The sequence below is a fragment of the Haliotis rufescens genome, unplaced genomic scaffold (genome assembly GCF_023055435.1).
Source record: "Haliotis rufescens isolate VD_foot unplaced genomic scaffold, xgHalRufe1.0.p SCAF_4, whole genome shotgun sequence".
NCBI classification, from domain to species: domain Eukaryota; kingdom Metazoa; phylum Mollusca; class Gastropoda; order Lepetellida; family Haliotidae; genus Haliotis; species Haliotis rufescens.
Genome location: NW_025964112.1, coordinates 10,250,706 through 10,266,535, shown reverse-complemented (window position 1 = coordinate 10,266,535; position 15,830 = coordinate 10,250,706). Strand labels below are relative to the sequence as shown.

The 15,830-nt window shown below is 40.4% G+C and overlaps 1 protein-coding gene across 2 annotated transcripts in view; it reads left to right on the top strand.

Moving 5' to 3' along the window:
• The window catches only part of LOC124135802 (eukaryotic translation initiation factor 4B-like), a 34,498-nt gene extending 18,919 nt beyond the window's left edge, over positions 1–15,579 (top strand). Inside the window, exons 11-15 of one of the 2 annotated variants that reach the window (XM_048382598.1) lie at positions 1,652–1,872; positions 2,870–2,987; positions 6,170–6,251; positions 8,415–8,484; positions 10,202–15,579. In XM_048382598.1, the coding sequence (XP_048238555.1) occupies positions 1,652–1,872; positions 2,870–2,987; positions 6,170–6,251; positions 8,415–8,484; positions 10,202–10,264 (554 nt within the window). In that variant the 3' untranslated portion in view covers positions 10,265–15,579. The remainder of the gene's footprint in view (positions 1–1,651; positions 1,873–2,869; positions 2,988–6,169; positions 6,252–8,414; positions 8,485–10,201) is intronic. The other variant, XM_046501355.2, reaches the window with a different exon arrangement.
• Positions 15,580–15,830: the final 251 nt, after the last annotated feature.

Below are 15,830 nucleotides of genomic sequence, written 5' to 3'. Positions count from 1 at the left end.
CTGTAAAATAATCGAGTCTGGACCAGACAATCCAGTGATTGATATCATGAGCATTGATCCATGCAGTTGGGATTGATGATCTGCATCAACCAAGTCAGCGAGCCTGACCACCCGATCCCGTTAGTCGCCTTTTACAAGCATAGTCGCCTTTTATGGCAAGCATGGGTTGCTGAAGACCTATTCTACCCGGATCTTCACGGGTCTATTCAATTAAAGAAACACGGCCTGAGTCGTGGAAGTCAGATGAGCCCTTTGTGCGAGCCCTACCATTGCCTGACATTGAAGCAGTATGCAGAGTAGATGGCTGTATGGCTATGCACATGATTTACTAGAAATATTGCCGTTTATGCCAGTGTTCAAAATAAGCAACTGCCCATAGGCCTGTGGCAAGTAGATGTCATTTTTGGCCTGTAGTCTCAAAGTTACTTGTTTGTTGTTAAACGCCGCACTCAGCAATATTCCATCTTTATGATGCGGATCTGTAAATAATTGAGTCTGTACCAAACAGTCCAGTGATAGATCATGAGTATCAAAATGCGCAATTGGAATACGATGACATGCATCAAAGTTGTATGGGTCCTTATGGCCTGCAGTAAATTTACGTGTTGATATATATTGGTCACAATAAGTTGCAGGGTTTTATTTTAATGAGGGCCTGAAGAGTTTAGTCAGGGCCTGCAGCTTCTGAAGTCTATGGGCGCTGATATCAGCAAGGCCATTTTTTTTATTTCGAACACTGGTTTATGCGATGTAATCGGAGAATTTATACTTCCCTTTGGCTGGAACAAGGCCATTGCACGTTTCTTTGGTCAAAAATAGTGACTTCACTGCAAGCAAGCGTGTACGTTCACGGATAAAGGAGGTATGTTGTGTATACAATCCTGTGAAGTATTGGCAATGTTTGACTGTAGAACTAACTGCATGAATAGTCCCTCCTGGTTTAACATGTTACAATTTTATTAGACAAGTACCGTGTTTGACGTAATAAGTGCCCAGGGCGCTCTCAAAATTAGAAATAGGGGGCTCTTATTAGAAAATAATTTTGGTGGAAAAAACAGAGTTGAAAGATAAATTTAGTGGTTTATGCTGACGGTTTGAACTGTTTATATACGACAGATATATTTTTCCAGAATTTAATTGCCCATAATTAAGGGTGCATATAACACACGAGTGCGTATTATACGCAAATAAATAAGTCTTGTGTACATTGATCAATTGGAAGGGGTGCTAATTGGGATTGTTCACTTGCCAATATATATGCAAATATCGCCATGGGTGCTTATTAGAGCGGGGCGCTTATTACGTCAAATACGCTAAGTCCAGTACGTTTCAGCTTTATTTCTCATGTATGTAATCAGCTGGTAAATGTTAATATTGTTCTTGAAATATTATCAAATTAGCAAAATATGTATCTTCACAGATAAGTATAGACCTTACAAGATTGATAAACACACATTATTTATGTTTGTAGTTGCATTTCTTGTAAGAAATAATTATGGCAAGTGAGATAAAGTCTGTGTCACTGAAATGTCTTGCACTAAATGTTGCTCTTCTTTGTGCATCTGTGTTCAGATTTAATCCAAATTGTTTCCTAACCTGTCATTCTGAAATGTGTCTCTGGTTGCCATAACAACGTCCATATCCCCTTCAGGGCCCCCACCAGTTACAAGCCAGCGGTCTCGCCGCGATAGCGAGCTGTCCAATCATTCTGACGTCTTCAACGACGACAAGGAGGAACCCAAGCCAGCAACGTCGCCGAAGAAGGAGGATTCCTCCAAACTGGTAGATGCACCTCCGCCGAAGGAGAACGCCTGGTCCAGGAGGCCCCCATCATCCCAGTCGTCAGAACCCAGGTCACCTACTTCATCAGATGTAAGTCTCAAATACTGCTGACCTGCACTGTGAGGATTCTAGTTTACAACTGATTCCGGGGGCGCGGGTGACCCAGTGGTCTAAGGCGCTGCGATTCGCTGTGCAGAGTTATGTCCCTTGGGCACGCTAGAAACCTATGATAGGGGGATCGAATCCCAGTTCGCCCTAATTATGTTTCTAGGTTTGTCAGCACCATACCCGTGCTTGTGGGTTTCACCAAAGTGGTAAACGTCTGAGACCTGTATCACTTCAGGCTTTCCTCCCACATTAAGCTGACATGCCACGATATAACGGGAATACTGTTAAAAGCGGTGTTAAACCCAACTCACTCACTCACTCACTCACTCACTCACTCACTCACTCACTCACTCACTCACTCACTACAGCTGTGAAGAAAAGGCTTGGGTGGAGGGTGGTCATGTGGTTCAAGTGTTTCACAGTCAAACTGCAAACCTAAGTTCAAATTCAACATGTGGGTCAAATGTTTGAAGCCAATGCTTGTTTTCCTTAGGCATGGCTATTTGGGATATTTGTTAAGGGTGGCATAAATAATTGCCACATTATTATTATCTGTCACCATGGTTACCATAAATAAACAGTCAACAGTAGTATTGTTGGGATATAATAAACGTGGCATGAAACATTGTCACATTATTTATGTGTCACCATGGTTACTGTTAGTCCATAACAACTATAATCATATGGGGATTCTATGGCACAATATGTGTTGATATTGTGTATTGTTGCCCATGCTGTCAGTTTCTGGTCTGCCTTGTCCTGACTCAATTATATACAGACAGCCATGCTGATGATGGAATATTGCTCACAATATTGGCAGCAGTCACCTCCCTTTGCACGCTGCGTTGTTATAAATGTGTAGTTATTTCTAACATTTAGAACAGCAGAAAATTATATAGGCAACATATGTGATAATATATTTTTTTAGATATTTTGTTATTAAATGTATGATGTCTGTGATTGATTGTTTGATTTCCAGCCGGGAACATCTCCAACCTCAAACCAGTGGGGTAAAGGTCGCCCTGAACAGCGACAAGATAACGCCTCTCGTGACAGTGCCTGGGGTAAAAGGCAGGACAGGGACTCGGACAACAGAGGTGAGAAACGCTGGACTTCATATTTCATTTCTTGAAGCTCTAGATGGAAAATTGATATCTTTTAAGAAACTTGATACTGATAGCAACAAAAGTAATTTCACTTGAATAATTATGCATGTCTTCAGTCATTAAGCCAGGAAGATCAAGGTTAGAATTGGTCTTCAGCAATCCATCCTTGTCGTTTGAGACGACTAACAGGATTGGCTGGTCAGACTCGCTGACTTTTTCTTGCATGGCATTGATCCCAATTGTGTAGATCGATGTCAAACACTGGCTTGTCAGGGCCGGACCCGATTATTTACAGACTGTCTTCATATAGCCGGAATATTGCTTTGTGCTGCACTAAACGAACAAAACTAAGGCAGTCGAACTGTGTAAAACAAAAGTTAACGTGATATTAGTTAGCATTCTGCTATTGATTCTGTGTCAATGTTGTCCTGTCACAAGAAACTTCCTTACAGCTACTGTGTCACCATGGTTACCGGGAGGTAGCATTCAACAGCTGGTCCTCACACCCTTTTTAAACTTTTGTTGAGTGTTTTACTTCCACAAAGGATGACTCATGGCATCCTACCGAGGCAAGGGAGTTGACTTTAGAAGTCCAGTTCTCACCCTTGCCGAGCTTGGCTGGAATTTCGTGGCTTGATCATAGTGCCACCAGTTTCTATTACAAGTTATGTCCCTTCTATGCCCTTCCTATTGACCAATCAGATTCCACCTCTCAGATCACTTGCATTTGCTTCATACAAGATGGCAGCACCCAGTCAAGACGATCTGATAGATAATCAAGATATTTCTTGTAATAAAACAGGTCTTACCTCGCAAAGTGCATGAAATCACTTGAGCTGTGAAATATCTGTTGTCGCCCAGTTGACGGTACATGTGCCCTGCAAATCCTGCCTTCGACTGAAATCATCACTTCAGGCGCCATGTTGTTTTTTAACGGGATGTTGACTTCGTTACACGATTTTGATTGGACTCTTTAGTCCAAGCAAAATATTACTCCATAGTTCCACCCCAGTTACGCAAGTGTGGTAACTAGACTTTTACAGTTACCTCCCTTGCCTTAGGAAGAAATCACCATCATTTGATTCTTTGGTATTCCTACTGTGAAATGTGATTTATCTTCCAGAACCATCTTAATCATTTATAGAATATATGTAAATTTAATAAAACAAATTTGGCAGTTGCTTATTTAATTATATTATTAGCATAATATTGGTCTGTCAGCACAATTCCATTGGTCGTCAGTTTCACCAAAGTGGTAAGCCGTGATATAATTGAAATCTGTTCAAAGTGTCATAAATCCTCACTCACTCACTCACTTAGCTCACCAGCACCGAAGGCCAGATGAGTTATGCCATGGCACAGTTGTCCGTCGTTGAAAACTCAGGTTGAGATTGTTTTTGAAATTGCTTTCTGACTTTCAATATGACCACCATGCCAGAAAGCAAGATGAAAATTAAATCAAATCTTATACTATTTACTGCGGCTCAGTGCATAAGGGGAAATATCTCCTCCTTGAACGTGTCATAAAGTTCTCTTTCTCCACCAGAGACTAAATTAGAAGAGTTGTCTCCCTTTTTCCAATCTCATGACCTGATGGTGTGGTGTTTGTGTCCCAGATACTTCCTGATTGTGATCTTTGGTTTGTCAGCACCTTGACTCTGCTTGTTTCACCATACCCATGCTGGTGGGTTTCACCTTACCCATGCTGGTGGCTTGCACCAGACCCACGCTACTGGCTTGCACCAGACCCACGCTGCTGGCTTGCACCAGACCCAGGCTGCTGGCTTGCACCAGACCCACGCTACTGGCTTGCACCAGACCCACGCTACTGGCTTGCACCAGACCCACGCTGCTGGCTTGCACCAGACCCAGGCTGCTGGCTTGCACCAGACCCACGCTGCTGGCTTGCACCAGACCCACGCTGCTGGCTTGCACCAGACCCAGGCTGCTGGCTTGCACCAGACCCAGGCTGCTGGCTTGCACCAGACCCATGCTGGTGGGTTTCACCAGACCCATGCTGCTGGCTTGCACCAGACCCATGCTGGTGGCTTGCACCATACCCACGCTGGTGGGTTTCACCAAAGTGGTAAATGTCTACAACCTGTGTCAGTTTGGGCTGTCTATGAGAACAATGAGATGTGCTTCCTGGATCAGAGAGTCTGATCATTGCTTGCACATTTGAGTGTTCAACACAACTGAATGAATTAAGAAAGAGACCTAAAATGACATCTGTTAATTGAGCTACAGTGCTGTGGAACTATTCTTTAATACCGTAGTCACCATATTAATTGCCCTGCTCCAAAAAGCTCCCCTTGACCACTTCTTGACCAATCTGTAAGTAATCTTTTATAAGATTGAACATTTACATGACAGTCAATATGTTCTTGTGTAGTCTTTTGTATATTACACTTTTGATGTATATAGAGAATCTCACCCGAGTGTCTTTTGATACGAGGGTGAGATTTTATTTATCATCCAACATCATTCTTCCAACTTTTTCAGTTTGTTGACAGTAATAAGCAGTGTCTAAAGTGTAAAGTGTACTGCTAACAGCTTCAGTAGCAGAGCCATAAGTGATGTCATTTGAATGTGACATCACAATGGTCTGCAAAGCATTGTAATACAATGTCATTGCAGCGATATCTACAGTGTAGATATCGCTTGATCTCACCCAAGCGATATCTCCTGTGGGAGCCAGTTTTGGATGATAAATGATATTTTGATATTTTTATAAATGCCAAGTAAATATATTATCAAAAAGTTTTCGTTTGATCAACATTTGAACTAAATTTGTTCTCTACCACACGATCTTGGGAGGTTTTTTATAACTCATCGCATATAGTTTTAATAAGCTCCCCTAAGCACCTGGAGCGTTTATTACAGTGAATAATATTTCTTAGGCTGCAACAGTCACAGAATCTATGCTGTTATTCATTGTTTCAGTCCATGAAAAAACACCATACCTCCCATGTAGAACAAAGAAAAATGTTTTTTATGCAAACTAAATAATGAAATCAATTTGTGACAAACTACATTTGTCTTTGCAACTGTTTGTATGTAGCTCACATTGGTTGAATTTGACAGGATGCACACTGCATTTCTCTTCAGCTTCAGAAGGCATAGGTCCTAGTTCAGTAGGGTGAAGTCTCAGAATACTGTTGTTCTGTTGACAGGGCCGGGTTATTCGGACAGGGGGCGTGGCCGAGGTCGAGGAATGGGCCGAGGTGGTGAAAGGGGGCGTGGCTCCGATAAAAAGTCAGTCCATGTGCTTTGATCAGTAGACATGACTGAGTGCTCTCTTTGCTTATTCTTTGTACTCTTAACAGGTCGACCAAGTCTAGATGAAGTTCACATGTATTTCACCAGATATGGTACCATGGCAACAGACAAAAAAATCATTCTTTTTATCACATTCTTTTTATGTCATATGGATAGATATATTATATTATTTGCTGTAATAAATAAATTCAAGGCAGGTACTAGTTCTGTGAACAAAGTAATTTGTGACATGAAAGAAGTCTTACACACAAAAATAAGTTTTTGGTTGGAAATAAATTTGATTAAAAAAATTAAAAAATTAAAATAATGATTTAGCTGAAATATGGAATGTAAGACACTGTCACAAATATCACATATGATCATGTGTATGAATACAGTCATGGTGCTTGATGCATGGTGGCTAACCTTGACAACAGTCGAGCTCCTCAAATAAGTCTACACTTGGTGTGCCTGTTGCTGCTTCATTTCACGTAGATGTTGAGAGTTGAGTTCCAGGGTATAAGCTCTGGTCTTCCAACTGACTGCTTCCCACAGAATATTGGTCAGTTACAATCAACAGTAAGCATGTACAACCTAGCTGGTTCCCTTAAGCATTGGTACTTGGTAAAAATCCATGTGAAGATCCAGGGTAGAAAAAGGTCTTCAGCAACCCATGCTTGCCGTAAAAGGCGACTATGCTTGCCGTAAGAGTCGACTAACAGGATCGGGTGGTCAGACTCGCTGACTTGGTTGATGCATTTCATCGTATCCCAATTGCGTGGATTGATGGTTATGACATCAATCACTGGATTGTCTGGTCCAGACTCAAATATTTACAGACCGCTGTCATATAGCTGGAATATTGCTGAGTGCGGCGTTAAACAACAAACAAACAAACAAAATGATGACCTGTCAACCATTCAGTAGATTTTTATTTACGCTCTGTAACTTTAAAACATTCGTTAGAATATCCAGTAGCAATAACCATTCAGGGATTTATCTAGACATGCTCAGAGGCTTATATTTGGCCCAAACTCTGCAGCTTTTGTCAGTACAAATTTCCAAAATTGAACTGAAAATTTCTCAATTCATTTTGTTTGTAACTAACGTTATTTCTTTGTACAGGTGATTTGTATTTTGCTGATAAAAAGTCTGATAAGGAGGTAGAGGTTTTAATGCTTAGTTTTACATTATTGCGTTGATCGCAGTGTTAAAATACATGATTCTGAGAAAATAGAAGCCTTCAGAAATATACCAGTTTGAACAAGATGTTTTGTCCCAACGTAGCTGACAAGGCATGTGTTTTACAAGACCTTCAAGATTTGACTATTTTTGAACGAAAAGTACCCTTCACATACCTCAACCGTTGATGATAATTGACTTTTCTAATTTTAAGTAATTGATATCAAAATATAAACAGTCTTTGAATGCATCCCCACTTCCAATGTTGTTGCAAGGAATATTCTGGAGGATCACGTTGTAATCATGGAAATGACGCTGAGCTTATACCCTGTTGTATTACTTTCTTACTTTCTTTACATTTATCAGAATTATTTTTCTTACATTTTTTATTCAGACAAATTTGTTTTAATGAGGTGTTGTTCTTTTCACCATTTGTTTTTTTCATTCATACTTTCTTGACATTATTTTTTCAGTTTGAATTTAAAGAAGTTTATGTTAAGCATAGGCTTAATGCTGCTTTGTGATTTTTTGCAAATGTTGCTTTAGAAAGTAATAAAGTAATGAAATCAATCAAGAACAAGGAGCCAGTCAGTATTGTGATAAAGGATTGAAAGGTGCACTGTTCCATCATATATCAGCACCAAAGTGGCATGGTGTGATAAGAAGTTAAAAGATTAAGCAGCCACTTCTACAGTAAGATAATCGAACATTTGACAGGAAGCCAACTCCATGGTGTGTGCATGGAGTGGCACAAAGACGTGAGCTGAGCTGATCTTAATGCTTATACAAGCTGATTCAGTGTAAACTCAGGACATAAGGCAAAGGTGAAGTTCCCTTGAGTGATTTAGGTATTAAGTAAATTCCCAACTCTGAGTTTCCCCAGAGCAAACTCTAGAGTATCACAAACAGGTGTGTGTTGTCTTGTTTAGCATTTGGAGTTTCATGTGTTCATTTTTCTAACTTTTATGTCTGTTGCAGAGGAGTCCGAGAAAAGCACATCCCAAAGTCAATAGAAGAGATGCCAAAATTTGAATCAACTAAAAAAAAGGTAGAATATGAATAATATTTTTTTGTTGTGCTACACAGGTTCTAGCCTTACAGGCAGCTTGGGTTGTAGGCTATCCTGGGAACTGAGAATGAAACTGCAGTGCACGCTCCTTTGCTGAGGGTAACAATGTTGTACACTGTTAACACTTAGACACAGTGTGGTGTCTCTCTATCTATCCCTTGGTCATAGGGGACCTTTAGATGCTGTAACTGTGCAGAGTTGTGTCCCTTCTCATGCCAGGATGTAAATCTTAAGATTTGCCCTTGTTGTTTCCTTGACTTGTTCGTACAGGGTCAATGGTTGTGGGCTTCCCAATGCATCTAGAGTCTGCATCTCTTTGTATTTTCTTCTGTATCCAAATGACATGCTGTGATATTACTGAAATACTGTTTTTCTCATGCTTGTCCCATCTCAGTCGGAACTGTTACTTTGAAATCATTTTCATTTAACATGGTATTCCTTTTGTTTGATAGGCATTGACGGATGAGAAAGTAGACACAATTTATGGATAACAGCTTCTTTGTTTTACTGTAAAGGCTTGTCAGTGGTATAAGGATCTCTACCGAAATGTTGCCTTTACAGTAAAATAAGGGCACGGGTGGCCCATTCGTCTAAGGCGCGGTGATTCGCTGTCCAGAGTTGCGTCCCTTGGCATGCCAGAAACCTATGATTGTGGGTTCGAATCCCGGTTCGCCCCAATTATGTTTCTAGGTTTGTCAGCACCATACCCGTGCTCGTGGGTTTCACCGAAGTGGTAAATGTCTAAGACCTGCATCACTTCAGGCTTTCCTACCACATTAAGCTGACACGCCGCGATATAACTGGAATACTGTTAAAAGCGGCGTTAAACCCAACTCACTCACTACAGTAAAATAAGTAAGTTGTTATCCATAAACTGTGTGTACTTTAACACTGTATTCCCACTGTGTTATGGGGACACAGTTGGCCCAGCCATCTCAGGTGCTGCAAATCGATGTGCAGAGTTGTGACCCTTGTGTTTGCCAGAAACTGATCTTGGACTGGAATCCCAAATTTGCCCTGATTATGTTACTAATTATATCCGCACCATGCACATGGGTTTCACCAAGTGGGGTAAATGTCTAGGACCTGTGTCACTACAGGCTTTTTCTCCCATGTCAAGCTGACACCATGATGGAACTGAAATACTGTCCAAAGTGGCGTTAAGCTCAATCTCACTCACTCAATCACTTACATCGTGTGACCTGTGAAGATCCGGGGTTAGAATAGGTCTTCAGCAACCCATGCTTCCCGTGAAAGGTGACTATGCTTGTCATAAGAGGCGACCAACGGGATCGGGTGGTCAGTCTCACTGACTTGGTTGATGCATGTCATCATATCCCAATTGCGTGGATCGATGCTCATGATGTCAATCACTGGATTGTCAGGTCCAGACTCGATTTTTTACAGACTGCCATCATATAGCTGAAAATTGCTGAGTGTTGCATTATACAACAAACAAACAAATAAACAAACAAATAAACAAACAAAACACTTACATTGTGTTTCAGTAATGCAGTCAAAGTAAAACCTTAAAAAGTTAAAGCGTTGGCTCGTCACGCCGAAGACCCGGGTTTGATTCCCGACATGGGTAAGGCCCATTTCTGGTGTCCCCCGCTGTGATATTGCTGGAATATTGCTACATGCGGTGTAAAACCATACTCACTCACTCACTCACTCACTTTCTTGTGTTTTTCAGGACTGGTCAGATACTAACAAATATTCATTTCTTATGGACGAAGAAGACAAGGACTCGCAATGACATAATTGATGACATAATGACCTTCAGAAAGAACATAGGACGTCTGTCAGCTTGACTGCGCTGGAATCCAATCACAAAAACTACCTGCTTCAACTCATCTTGCAAATGTCTACTGGTGTGAAAATAGTATTTTTAAATATAACTGTTGCAAAAGTTGTAAAGACATTAACAGTACTTGCTTCATTGACTTTGGAAAAGTGCGAAATCAGTTATTACCATAACGTAAGAGTAGAACATGTCTGTGTTAAATGTGAACAGAGGTAAGAGAGTGTATTTTGTGTGGGAAAATTTAGAAAAATATGTGAATACTGGTAGTTTAAATGAATTGAAATATTTTCCGAAATTTATTATTTTTTAATGAAATAACTAGAAAAGTAGAACAAAATGTGTAAAGTACTTAATGTGGCAACAGGAGCAAACTGACTGTGAGATTAAGTGATTTGGTGGAGCATTGTTCACATAGAGATGCTGCCCTGTATTCTGGTAGACCATGCAAAGATGGAATATTGGACATATTCAGGAATTCAAGTTCCATCTGTAACCATGGTAACAGTTACTGTTATTTCCTTTTCTTTAGTATTAGTAGTAAATTTGTTTTAATATATTGTTAAATTTCAAATTTCTGAAAATCTTAGATTGCATGATTCACACTTAATTCCACGTTCATTGTGTATGTATCTGTGTAGGACAGTGGTCCACAATAAGTGTTGCCTTTGATCATTAGTGTTACTACCTTGTCATTGACTATATTTTGAGAAGAACTGTTAAAGCTTTTCGTCACCAGGGTGCTGCCCTCGGTGTCTTCTATTCTTCATTCATAGCTATTTTTCTGGTGTATTTGAATTCAACATGCTGATGTCTCATGGAACCATTACCTAACGGTGGTCACGGAGGTTTTTGTTTGCACCTTCAGGATATATCATCCTGTTTATCATAATCATATTGTTATGGGAAGTTTTGTCCATATTTGTGTAAAATTGTCCATGTTTGTAATTACCAGGTTTCACTTTGTTGGCATTTGTACAATAGCTTTGTGACAGACCTTGTTCATTACTTCTTCTTGTAGGGAGGTTACAACTTCAGCTCTCTGATATTGTACGTCATTAACCTGCGATCCGATGCAGTGTGGCTGCACAGCATTTAATCAACTATTTACTATGGATGTTATATCTCAGGTAGGAGATATGGAGATTCTATGAACCACAATGTCAACCAATAGCTAGACTATGTTAGTTCAGCTGGTGGAAAAGCTGGATGTATTCCCTGTGACACTCAAAGACTCTCCTGCTGTTTGATGGGTTGAATTCACATACTCCTGCATCCTATACTCTGTACATGCTATATCAGAGATAGCACCCTTCTTTCTCGTCATGTACATGCTATATCAGAGATAGCACCCTTCTTTCTCGTCATGTACATGCTATATCAGAGATAGCACCCTTCTCGTCATGTACATGCTATACAAGAGACAGCACCCTTCTCGTCATGTACATGCTAAATCAGAGATACCATCCTTCTCGTCATGTACATGCTATACAAGAGACAGCACCCTTCTCGTCATGTACATGCTATATCAGAGATACCACCCGTCTCGTCATGTACATGCTATACAAGAGACAGCACCCTTCTCGTCATGTACATGCTATATCAGAGATAGCATCCTTCTCGTCATGTACATGCTATACAAGAGATGCCACCCTTCTCGTCATGTACATGCTATACAAGAGATAGCACCCTTCTCGTCATGTACATGCTATACAAGAGACAGCACCCTTCTCGTCATGTACATGCTATATCAGAGATAGCACCCTTCTCGTTATGTACATGCTATACAAGAGATACAAACCCTTCTCGTCATGTACATGCTATACAAGAGACAGCACCCTTCTCGTCATGTACATGCTATACAAGAGATACCACCCTTCTCGTCATGTACATGCTATATCAGAGATAGCACCCTTCTCGTCATGTACATGTAATACAAGACATAACACCCTTCTCGTCATGTACATGCTATATCAGAGATGCCACCCTTCTCGTCATGTACATGCTATACAAGACATAGCACCCTTCTCGTCATGTACATGCTATATCAGAGATGCCACCCTTCTCGTCATGTACATGCTATACAAGAGACAGCACCCTTCTCGTCATGTACATGCTATACAAGACATAGCACCCTTCTCGTCATGTACATGCTATACGAGAGATAGCATGCTATGTACATGCTATACAAGCGATATCACTCTTGTGTACATGCTATATAAAAGATAGCACCCTTCTCATCATGTACATGCTATATAAGAGATAGCATGCGATATACATACTATACAAGTGATATCACCCTATGTACATGCCATATAAATGATAGCACCCTGTGTACATGCTATACAAGAGATAGCACCCTATGTGCATGCTCTGTACATAGCACCCTACTTGTCATGTACATGCTATACAAACGATAACACCCTGTGTACATGCTTTACAAGCCATATCTACCAATGTACATGCTATATAAAAGATAACACCCTACTCATCATGTACATGCTATACAAGAGATAGCACCCTACTTGTCATGTGCATGCTATACAAGAGATAGCACCCTACTTGTCATGTACATGCTATTCAAGGGAAAGCACCCTACTTGTCATGTACACGCTATACAAGAGATAGCACCCTGTGTACATGCTATACAAGAGATAGTACCCTACATGTCAGGTACATGCTATACAAGCGAAAGCATCCTACATGCTATCTCATCCTACGTGTTGTACAAGTCTGGTCATGATTGTGGATGGTTACTGTGAAAATATCTGATGTAGATAGTGTTGTGTTTATCTGTTGCACCTCAATATGTTCTTTATTCAGGAAAGGTAATTTGTTAGTGTGGGTTACTGTTAAGGCTTTCTCCGCAAACCTCCAACGACCATGATTTCTAACAGATACACTCTCATTTCTCTTGGCATCCGCTAAAAATATTTATCGGTTAATTTTATCCTGCTTGCAGACAAAATGAGAAATTCTGGCAGATTTCAACTTTGAAGTTAGGTCTGTATCACTATTTTGTAGCCGTTGCCTGTTTTATTATTTTTGCGAGGGCATTTCTTTTCTTTGATGGTAAAAATATTCTTTTTTTTCTATTTTTTTAAATTCAACATTTCAGACCTAGAGCTTTGACTCCTTGTTTCCCCTTGCCTGTGTATTTAATCATAATTGTATATATCATGTTTCATATAAAGACAAGCCAATAAGTTCTTCTGTACCTAGTACAGTGATTTACCACTGACTGACATTGGTATTTCTCTAAACATTTATTTTTTCATTTTTGTATAAAAAAAAGTGTCCATTGCAACAAAAAAAATCTTATTTGTTTTTTGGTTTGGTTTTGCTGTCACAATCAAAACATGTATGTACAACTAACATCAGGTTACCTACAGTTGGTACTCCCTTGGTCTTAGTACTCTTTACCTGTAGACCATGTAACAGAGTCACACTCACTGCCCCTCGCTTGCTTACGTTGTATGATGTTTGAAAAACTCTGCCAGGAGAATGTTCATATGTCTACCTTTGTGTACAAGTATGCAACTGTTTTTTCTGCTGTAGACCGAATACCTGACTTTCAGGCACAGGGTCTCTTACTGGTTTGGGATACCGAAACAAGCTTTCTGCTGTAGATCGAATACCTGACTTTCAGGCACAGGGTCTCTTACTGGTTTGGGATACCGAAACAAGCTTTCTGCTGTAGATCGAATACCTGACTTTCAGACACAGGGTCTCTTACTGGTTTGGCATACAGATACAAGCTTTCTGCTGTAGATTGAATACCTGACTTTCAGGCACAGGGTCTCTTACTGGTTTGGGATACCGAAACAAGCTTTCTGTTGTAGACTGAATACCTGACTCTCAGGCCCAGGGTCTCTTACTGGTTTGGGATACCGAAACAAGCTTTCTGTTGTAGACTGAATACCTGACTTTCAGGCACAGGGTCTCTTACTGGTTTGGGATACCGAAACAAGCTTTCTGTTGTAGACTGAATACCTGACTCTCAGGCACAGGGTCTCTTACTGGTTGGGATACGGATACAAGCTTTCTGCTGTAGATGGAATACCTGACTTTCAGACACAGGGTCTCTTACATGTTTGGCATACGGATACAAGCTTTCTGGTGTCTGTTGCACAGCTGAGACATGGTTTAAACCTTTTTCACCCATTCAATTGTTATCGTCTGTTTGCAGTTATAGTAAGTTAGTGCATGTCTATGCTTAGCAATACCCATGTTGTCAGTGTTTCTAGCTGGAATATTGCTGAGTGCGGCGTTAAACAACAAACAAACATTGTTTCACACACATGCAGAGATGTTGATCGGTGGATCCAAGTTTTCAGAAATATACTACAAAAGACAAGTTAGAGAACATCCACAATTGGAAGACTGTGTGGTGTATACCCACCAGTCATAACAGATTAACTATAGTCATATAAAAAAAAAATCGGGTGTTCTTTAACTTCTTATGAGTAGTAGAAATTCGTCTTCAAAATATGAAATATGGCAGTCAAAAGTTAGATAGATATGCTGGCCATCTATTGTTTCCAAAGATTTTACGGTTTGGGCGTAGGGGTAGCCTAGTGGGAAGAGTGTTCACTTCACTACAGCAGACCCGGGTTTGATTCCCAACATGGGTACAATGTGTGAAGCCCATTTGTGGTGTCCTTCCGTGTTATTTTGGGTATAATGCCCAGATAAAACCATTTTCACTCCTATTATTGAATAGTTCAATGGCCCAGGGCTGTTCCTTGAAGCGATCTTAGTGTTGGGGTGATCGTGACTCCCATACTTTATCAGAGGCTTACGATAGTTGTAGTGCCGAGATTGTTTTGTGGAACGGGCCCCTGGTGTTTAAACTGCCATCTCTTTATGTAATTTTAAACCATGATTACGCATGGTATGTTTTGATGCCATTATCTATCAGATTGGTTGATGTCTTGGTCATGTACGAATCTGAGGTTACATCCACGGTGTCCCAGTTGGGATATTGCTATGTGAATGCTATTCCCTGTCCCTTTGCACTTTTGGATGCAGATCTTGTATACCGGTCACTGCTGTTCCATGCTTGTTAATTCCGTGTTTTGTTGTTAAGGGTGAAAGGTTTTCTTTTCTGTTGTCTTTACCTGGTGCCAATTGTTTGTGGTTTCTGCCATTTGTGCATGTACCTGTAAATTCTCTGACAGGGGCATGCTAGCGTCTTGTAGATAAACATAACAGGCTTGTACAGATTGGGAGAAGAATTCATCCATTTTAATAAAATAAGTATACAAGTTCAAATGCTTTGGTCTTTCTTTATGGCTCAGTGGAATCTTCACGCCATTTTCGTGAATGGATACACAGAAGGATTCGATGGTAGTGTGACTGTTAACCTTCAGTCAACTTGGGTTGTATACTCCCCAGGGAGCTGAGAAAGAAAATTGAGTACACACTGAACCTTTGACCAGGGTTATAATGGTAGAAGTGCTTTGAGTATGCTTGAATGGATGGGCTGTAGCACATTACAAATATTCATTCATTCATTCAT